The following is an 8,884-nucleotide window of genomic DNA, read 5'->3' as shown; positions in this document are numbered from 1 at the left end:
ATTTTTTGAGTTTCATATTCTTTTAACCCTTTGAGTGCTAAGCACTTTCCCGTGCATAACGTGAAGCCCCGGCGATGCCTGTTACTATGCAGGCCCGATCGCTGGGGTATGAGCGGGTGGGAGCCCCCAGATCTCCCTCAAGGTGGGAGAATGCTGGTGACGGCTCAGTGGGAAACTCTGCAACGGCTCAGAGCCGCCGTTAGCACCCAAGGGGTTAATATTCTTGGTATAACTGTTCTTTGTAATTTTTTTATCTACTTTATCTTACTTTTCTATTTGCCCCCAGTTGCACATTGTACTAAACAGTTTATATAGGACCCAATTTAGTGAAACATTAAAATAATTTTAATCTCTACGGTTTACGCATGGCTCTACCCTAATTATTAGTTTACTGACTACATTTACATTGTGAAATTCAGTATTAAGTTTTATTAAATAATATATTTATTTTAAATAAACAAAACGTGCATGTGAAATAGTGGTTCCTTCATCATCTGGTGGATTTGATATGTTAAGTCTCATTCTCTAAAAAAACTATAATTTCAAACAGACAGAAACTGCATTAATATCCAGTAATGCCTTGTTTATTAAATTAATGATGTCATAAGTGACTTTTTTTATCATTCTATTAATGATGTAATCTATGATGTCAGCAAAAAGTTATAAATTCAGCATATTGAAGTTTTAAAAAACCTTTGAGTAATGGAGTAAATGCATAAACCTGTGTATTGCCTTGTTTCTAAGTGTCCATCAACAAACTGACATATTATAGGACATCAGGCAAAAGATTCTCCACGCTAGTCAGTGTTTTTAAAAGTGTATTTGGTCATTGAATATTGAATGCTCCCATTTTTGGTCACAAAATAACAAAAAAGAAAAAGAACATCTGATGACACAAATTGAACTTGTAGCACACAGCAATATTCTAGCCTGTAATAATAATAACTAAATAAAAACCTTATGAAAATGTCAGACACAACTATTTTTTTGTATAAGAATTTATTACATTTGTGTTTAGAGGAAATCACCAACTTAAGATGTATAGTAAGGAGAGAAGAAATATAAAGTATGGTTTAGTTGGCAGCGATGGTGTTCTGGATCCAGGAGACGTAGTTGCAGACCTTGGTGTAGACACCAGGATAGTTCTTGAGAGCACAGCCATAGCCCCATGAGACAATACCCTGCAGCTGTCCGTTACACACCACAGGTCCACCAGAGTCACCCTGCAGGAACAGCAAAGAATGATATACTATGTGCACAAGCGTCTATCAGAGACAATATGACTGTTGACATGACTTGAAACAAAAGTTAAAGTACAAAATACTTGGGGACAATTCCTACTTAAAATTATTTCATTTTATTTTTCAAAACATAAAAATACATATTTCTGTGTTTCTAGATATTTTAAGACATTTTACAAAGCAGCCACTAAATTAAGAATTGTCTTCTGTCAACATTAAGGATATAGAATTGCACGTAATAATTATTACACAATGTAGTTCTATAGTTCATGGCAGAATACAGGACAAATAATGAGGACTAGTCTACAAGCTGAGCTCAAGCGATAAAGCCAGGTGTTCTATCTTGTGCTTTCACAGGAACTAAAAATAGCGTAAATCTAGTATTACAAATAGATGGTAAAAAAAAGGTTATAAAAGAATATTTACGTTGCTGACATTTTTTGTAAGCGCTATACATTTAATAGAGTACAGCGAGCGCTATTAGAAGTGTTGCGCTCAAGCTCAAAAGTAAATAGTGCTGAAAATGTAGCACTTTTGTAGACCTAATGTAACATTTTTCTTATAAATTTGCATTTTAAAAGATAACAATATATTAAATAATGTATTTCAGTTATACTTATGCATATTGAATGTAAAATAAAGGTTTGTTTTTTAACAAAAAGTTTTATCAGCAATTTTTAACACCAATGGTATATCATAAGGTGCTGGAATGTGAAACGCTTAAATGTGTATTTGTAACTAAGTTAAAATCTCCACTATTTTAGCTGACACAAGCTTTTCAGAGTGCCCCCATAAAAGTCTATTATGTGAAGGATTTAGTGCACCCTGCTATCCGACATCCAGATGTTGGCACGCTTGAACAATAAAAAAAAAGTACTTAAAACTTTTAAAATGAGACCAAAACTAAAAGTGCTATTGATTGATCTTGTAATCTGTATGTATAGTACAAAAAAAGTGTTTATACAATAGAATAAATTTGTTGTAAAACCAACATAACTCGCCTATTCATAGAAAAACGATAAAAGTCAAGTTTATGCAGTGGTAGGAGGAGTTACCTGGCAGGAATCCTTGCCTCCTTCCAGATATCCAACACAGATCATGTTGTTGGTGATCTCACCGGGGTAGGCATTGCTACACTGGGTACTAGTCAGAACGGGAGCGTCCACGCACTGCAGGAGATCTGGGGAGTTGGCTGTAAACAATGTAGAGAATAATTAAGCATATTCAAAAAAAATTCTGATGTAGAAATACCTCTAATTAAACACAACGGTCCCCATTTAAGAAGGTGTGGGCAGACAAATACCTATGCAGGGACATTTTCTGTCAAGTTAAAATACAGCTATGGAGCATCATTTGATGGTAGTTAAAGACTGTGTTATGCAATCCTGTCCTCTGCTCATATTCCCCACCTCAGATGGTATAGAGGGTTGGCAGTTGTAGGCTCATATGAATAAGACGTCACCATAAGATCTCTGAATCCTGATCCATCTAAAATAATACTAACGGCTGTATTACACTGTACCTGAAACCCACCCATATGAGGTTTTATCTCTTGTACCAACCTCGTTACAAGTAGGAAAATAACAGGACCAGCACATACCTTTGGGAGATGTCCCAAATAACTTGTAACAGATAAACTTATGTGCACACCTGGAGGACCTCCGTTTCCAGGGTCCTAGTATATAACCTCCTTACAAGTGCCATTTCAGCTATAAAATATTTCCCTCCCTAGAACCTTCTTCCCACATTTTCAGCCAGATTACATACAATGGTAGTAACCTTCCAATCAATGCTAAATTAACAAAATATAAAACATATATAAATAATTATGTGTGGAAATAGACTTCTGAGTTCAGAGACATGGAATTGCTGGATCATATATTAGTGTGAAGTAAAAAAAAGAGTTGGAATCTATGACCATTTTAAGGTAATGATTAAATTAATTAACATTTAGATATTTTCAAATAGAATAAATCAATTTTATTTCAAATTTTACACCAACCATACATTTGACATTTCTTTCTCACTGGTATCATCTTCTGTTTCTCTCCTTTTCCTTTAGACTTGAGAACCTCTTTAGCTGTATTCTGCGTTGTATAAAAGTGAATCTACCACTGATTGTGGTCCATTCATGCACAAATGTACCAACTAATGTATTAATTGCCAATATAGGAATTCTACTCTACCCCATGAATCTATGTAGAGCATTATGTAAAATATTGGAACTTTATAAATAACACATAATACTACTACTACTACTACTACTACTACTAATAATAATAATAATGGAATTCTTAAGAGAGGTAATAATATTGTATAGGTTATTGATGGGTTTACTCACATCCGCTGCTGAGAGTATTTCCCCAGCCAGAGATCAGACAGCTGGTGCCAGCGGCGGCACACCCAGAGGGCAGAGCCACAGAGTTCACATAGGAGTTGAGAGTAGCAGGAGAGGCAAGCTTGATGAGCATGATGTCATTGTCCAGGGTCCAGGAGTTGTAACCAGAATGTCTGATGACCTTGGCAGAGTTGATGAACTGCTCAGTGCCTTCACTGGCAAAAATGTTGTGTTCTCCCAGTCTGACCTGGATGCTTCTGCAAAGGGGATAATTCAAATAATCATGAAAAATGCATATCAGTTGTACTCAATAAGGACAGTACCTACTTTTAGCGGCCGATTTATGAAAGTGAGAGCGGACATGATACGATGTAGCGTATCATGTCTACTGCACATCGATAAATGCTGATAGCATACGCTATCAGCATTTATCATTGCATCAGCAGTTCTTATGAAGTCTTTTAGGACAATGTTGAATATAAGAATCAAATGCTATAACCATTTTCTATCCTCTCTCTCCCCTCCATGTCATCCTCTCTCTTTTAGGAAAAAACAAACAACGAGTGGAGGTGGCGCCTACGGCTGTCTAACAGTGCATAGAAATCACTTAATTAAGCATAGAATATTTGTCAGTACAAAAAACAGGAGCAATATATATGTGAAAATATAACAATATAAAAATATAAAAAAGGAGCACATGCAAATTGCTATACTAAAAAATATATTCAAATTTATTAGATTTTTTATATAAAACAATCACTCATAACAGACTAAATAGTAAAATAATCTCCAAATGTAATAACACCGGTGTTAAACTAAAATACTTCAAAATCACATTCAATATTAGGAAAAAACGTAGGGCATTTAAATTATTAAAAGAAAATAGTACAGACTCAGCATACAATATTTATAAGGAATGTAACAAAGCATGCAAAAAAGCAATCAAATTAGCCAAAATTGAATATGAAAAATTAATTGCCAAGGATTCTAAGTCTAACCCTAAAAGGTTCTTTAAGTACATAAATAGCAAAAAATCTAAGAAGGATAATATAGGTACATTAAAATGTGTGGAGGGTAGCATGATAAATAATGACAGGGAGAAGGCTGAGGTACTAAACCAGTTTTTTTCTTCAGTATACACAAGAGAGGAACCATTGAATGATACTTTGGAACAGAATAGAACATGCCAGTCCATACCACTAACTGGGTTTTGTTTAGAGGATATCAGGAAAAAACTAAAAAATATTAAGGTAAATAAAACTCCAGGCCCAGATGGAATACACCCAAGGGTGTTAAGGGAACTTAACACTGTTATAGACAAACCTTTACTCTTAATTTTTCAAGACTCATTATCCTCAGGCATGGTACCCCAGGATTGGCGTAAAGCTGATGTGGTGCCACTCTTCAAAAAGGGAAGCAGGGATGATCCAGGAAGCTATAGACCAGTTAGTCTGACATCAATAGTGGGGAAGATATTTGAAGGGATTATAAGGGATTATATTGATGAGCATATTCGTGTAAACAAGATTATGAGTTCTAATCAGCATGGCTTTAGGAGAAATAGATCATGTCAAACTAATCTAATTAGATTCTACGAGGAAGTAAGTAAAAATATAGATAAAGGGGAATCAGTTGATGTGATATACTTAGATTTTGCAAAGGCATTTGATACAGTGCCACATGAGAGATTAATGCACAAAATTAAGGGACTGGGAATAGCTGAAAATGTTAGCTCATGGATAAATAACTGGATAAAAGATAGGGAGCAACGAGTAGCAGTAAATGGATCATACTCAGATTGGACAAAGGTAATCAGTGGCGTCCCCCAGGGATCAGTACTGGGCCCTGTTCTTTTTAATATTTTTATAAATGACTTGGAGCAAGGATTAAATAGCGACATCTCTATTTTTGCAGATGATACTAAGTTAAGTAAGGTCATTAGGTCAGAGCAGGATGAACTCTCTTTGCAAAGGGATTTGCTAAAATTAGAACTATGGGCAAGTGAATGGAAAATGAGATTTAATACGGAAAAATGTAAGGTTCTACATTTTGGAAGTAAAAATAAGCAGGCTATGTATTTTTTAAATGGGACAAGACTTAGCCAAACACAGGAGGAAAGGGATTTGGGAGTAGTAATAGATAACAAGCTAAAGATGAGTGCACAATGCAGGGCAGCGGCTTCAAAGGCTAATAAGATACTAGCATGTATTAAAAGAGGCATTGATTCAAGGGAGGAAAGCATAATTCTGTCATTATATAAAGCCCTGGTAAGACCTCACCTTGAGTTTGGAGTGCAGTTCTGGGGACCGATTGCTAAAAAAGATATTGCAGAACTAGAAAAAGTTCAGAGAAGGGCCACAAAGCTAATAAGGGGATTGGAGAAATTAACCTATGAGGAGAGGCTAGCCAAACTGGGTCTGTTCTCTTTAGAAAAAAGGCGCTTGAGAGGTGACATGATTACTTTATATAAATATATTCAAGGCCCATATACAGAGATGGCAGAAGCTCTTTTTATTCCAAGAAAATTGGTTCTGACAAGAGGTCATAATTTAAGGTTGGAGGAAAGGAGATTTAATCTCCTGCAACGGAAACGTTTTTTTCACTGTAAGAGCAATAAAATTGTGGAACTCATTACCAAAGGAGGTAGTGAATGCCAATACCATAGATACATTTAAAAATAGTCTGGATAAATTTCTGTATATAAACAAAATTCATGGATATGATTACTAGTATTAAATGGGTCACATTTTAATGGGGTTATTTAAGCTTAACTGGAGCTTTTTGTAAGTATTTTAGATTTGTATAGGTTGAACTCGATGGACTTCAGTCTTTTTTCAACCTTATCTACTATGTTACTATGTTACTATGTTACTATGTTACTATGTTACTATGTTAATACTAATGCCAATACAATTTCAATCAATTAAAACTCTAAAATGGTGAAATAATAAAGCGGACCTCTCTGGATCACTCTAATATGTAGATAGGTCATGTACAATTGTATTTTGACAGATAGCTGGTAATTAGTCCAACAATATATTGATCCTGTTTTTTTTACTGACAAATATTCTATGCTTAATTAAGTGATTTCTATGCACTGTTAGACAGCCGTAGGCGCCACCTCCACTCGTTGTTTGTTTTTTCCTAAATCCCATTTAACTGCACAAGTTGTGAGAGGTGCAGTTAGTGAGGTTGGCAAGTCTAACATCCGCTTAAATTTCAGTTCTCACAAATCCTAGTTGTTTGTATGTATATATATCCTCTCTCTTTTTCTCTGTCTCTTTTTTTCTCTCTCCTTTCCCCTCTCTTGTTCTCTGGAACTAGTCGGCTGGATCTAGGATATCTGGGTAGATGCACCAGATATTAGCAGTTATTGCAAATAATGTAATGAATAATGAAGTACGGAAGCTTACAATAGACTACATGATCCATAAACCTGCATATAATGTATATTTATACAATCCATATGACTTACGCTTTGTAGCAGTGAGCAGCAGACACAACCCACTGGCTGTTAATCAGGGACCCACCACAGAAATGGTAACCGGAGTTCAGGGACACCTGGAATGGAAGAGCGTTCTTACCACAGGTGTAACCTCCTACGATCTTATCATCATCCAATGCAGCTGAGAAAAGGAGGAATAAGCAGGGTGAGATGTCTTAAACATATAACAGGTATCATATATCATGTTTAGGGTCTTACAAGTTTGTTGTTAGTTAATTGTACTTACAGGTACAGTAAAGTTAAAATTAAACTTTCATGATTAAGACAGAGGGCTCCATTTATCAAGCTGCCTGTGCAGCTTAGGAGCGCTTCAGTGCACACTCACACTGTACACCAGCTCTTAGCTAGTGAATTAAAATCACCCTTGACAAGTCTAACGGATTAACAGCCCCTGCTCATGCGTGATTGGCCCCTGCTCATGCGCGATTGGCCTTGCATGAGCAGAAGGGGCATTGCACATGCAGCCGCTTGCACAATATTAAATACCACAAAGCTGGGTAGAAAGATTTTCAGAAGCGAACCTTGTCCGCCCGCTCATTGTTAAAAAGGGTCCAGAACACGCAATTTTAAACAAAGCTATAGTTTAATTGTATTATATAATTTGCTTTATTCTCTCAGTATAATTTGTTGAAAAGCATACCTAGGGGGCTTAGGAACAGAAGTGCAGTAATGGGAGTTAGATACTTATTGTGGGCTGCACATATATGCTTCTTTTCATTGACTCACTTTATGTGTTCATCTAGCTCCCAGTAGGGAATTGCTGATCCTTCAACAAAAAAATACTAACTGAATGAAGCAAATTAGATAATAAAAGTAAATTGGGAAGTTGTTTAGAATTTCATGTTCTTTTAGAATAAAAAAATGTGTTTCTTGTTCTTTAAATATTGTTTATAACATTATAATCCTGTAAATTTATCACTTTGACAATTGATTTGATTTTCAAATGCGTTTTTCACATTTTATCCAAAATAAGTAAATGAACAATCTTCAATGTTACTTGAGCTGGTGACAAGTGAGACAAGAGTCATGCAAATAATATATTGAGTAAAGGAATCCTGCATTTTGGTGTAAATCCATATCAATTATTACTCTTTTGAATAATTTTGGCTGAATAAATCGTGTTAGCAAATAAGTTCTAATATTGTTAACCAGGGGCATAAAGTATATTTACTAACTTATTAACTCACAGTACTTGTTAGTGATGAATTCCTTTAGCATACGGCATCTCAATGATCTCATTGCTTCCTCTAATTCATGAGTGAAAGTTTTGGATGTTTTGCTAAAAATAAACCATTGTGGCTGCAAATTTTCACTCTCAGCAAATGTTAAATCATTGCCAAATTATTTTAGTTTTTCTAATCTTTACCTTCCTTTTACTGAATGTAACATTAGCATAAACTTGAGTGTAAGTTTAAGGAATTTATCATTCAAATACAATATTCAAATGTTATATTTAGAATTTAAATGTTAACAACAGTTCAAGTGAAATATTTTACCAGTCAAATGCCAAATGTAAAAGAAAAACTGCATTTACCCACTCATACTTCCTGATTAAATCTAAACATTTATTATTCAGTCCCTAGTAGAAACCAATGTATTTATGATTTATTAAAGATTCATTAACAATTATAAATGGCAGAAAAATTATCATAAAATATTAAGCAGTTTTATATCTAATTCAGATAAGAAAAAGTATAAATATTTATTAATGGAACTATCTTGACTTAATGTGATAGAGAACTTACCAGCTGCTCCAAGGAGCATACAGATCAGAAGGAACTTCATGTTGACAATGGATGT

General features: G+C 35.0%; 1 protein-coding gene across 1 annotated transcript; it reads right to left on the bottom strand.

The window, feature by feature from the left end:
* Positions 1-1,073: 1,073 nt before the first annotated feature.
* LOC128644214 (trypsin) lies at positions 1,074-8,884 on the bottom strand. Its single transcript, XM_053696908.1, has 5 exons — positions 8,830-8,884; positions 7,055-7,205; positions 3,583-3,836; positions 2,297-2,433; positions 1,074-1,223 (listed from the first exon to the last, which is right to left on the bottom strand). The coding sequence occupies exons 1-5, from the start codon at positions 8,867-8,869 to the stop codon at positions 1,074-1,076; spliced, it is 732 nt and encodes a 243-aa protein (XP_053552883.1). The 5' UTR covers positions 8,870-8,884.

This window comes from Bombina bombina, unplaced genomic scaffold (assembly GCF_027579735.1).
Source record: "Bombina bombina isolate aBomBom1 unplaced genomic scaffold, aBomBom1.pri scaffold_595, whole genome shotgun sequence".
Lineage (NCBI taxonomy): Eukaryota > Metazoa > Chordata > Amphibia > Anura > Bombinatoridae > Bombina > Bombina bombina.
Note: the sequence above shows the minus strand (reverse complement) of the source record. Positions and strands in the feature narration are given on the sequence as shown.

What these genes read in the sequence shown, in the direction of transcription:
- LOC128644214 (XM_053696908.1), bottom strand. Translation starts at nt 8,869, where the DNA reads ATGAAGTTCCTTCTGATCTGTATGCTCCTTGGAGCAGCTG. An exon ending in GCTGCTCACTGCTACAAAGC is followed by an intron (nt 3,837 to 7,054) that starts GTAAGTCATATG and finishes TCCCCTTTGCAG; the next exon opens with AAGCATCCAGGTCAGACTGG. An exon ending in GAGGCAAGGATTCCTGCCAG is followed by an intron (nt 1,224 to 2,296) that starts GTAACTCCTCCT and finishes CTGTTCCTGCAG; the next exon opens with GGTGACTCTGGTGGACCTGT.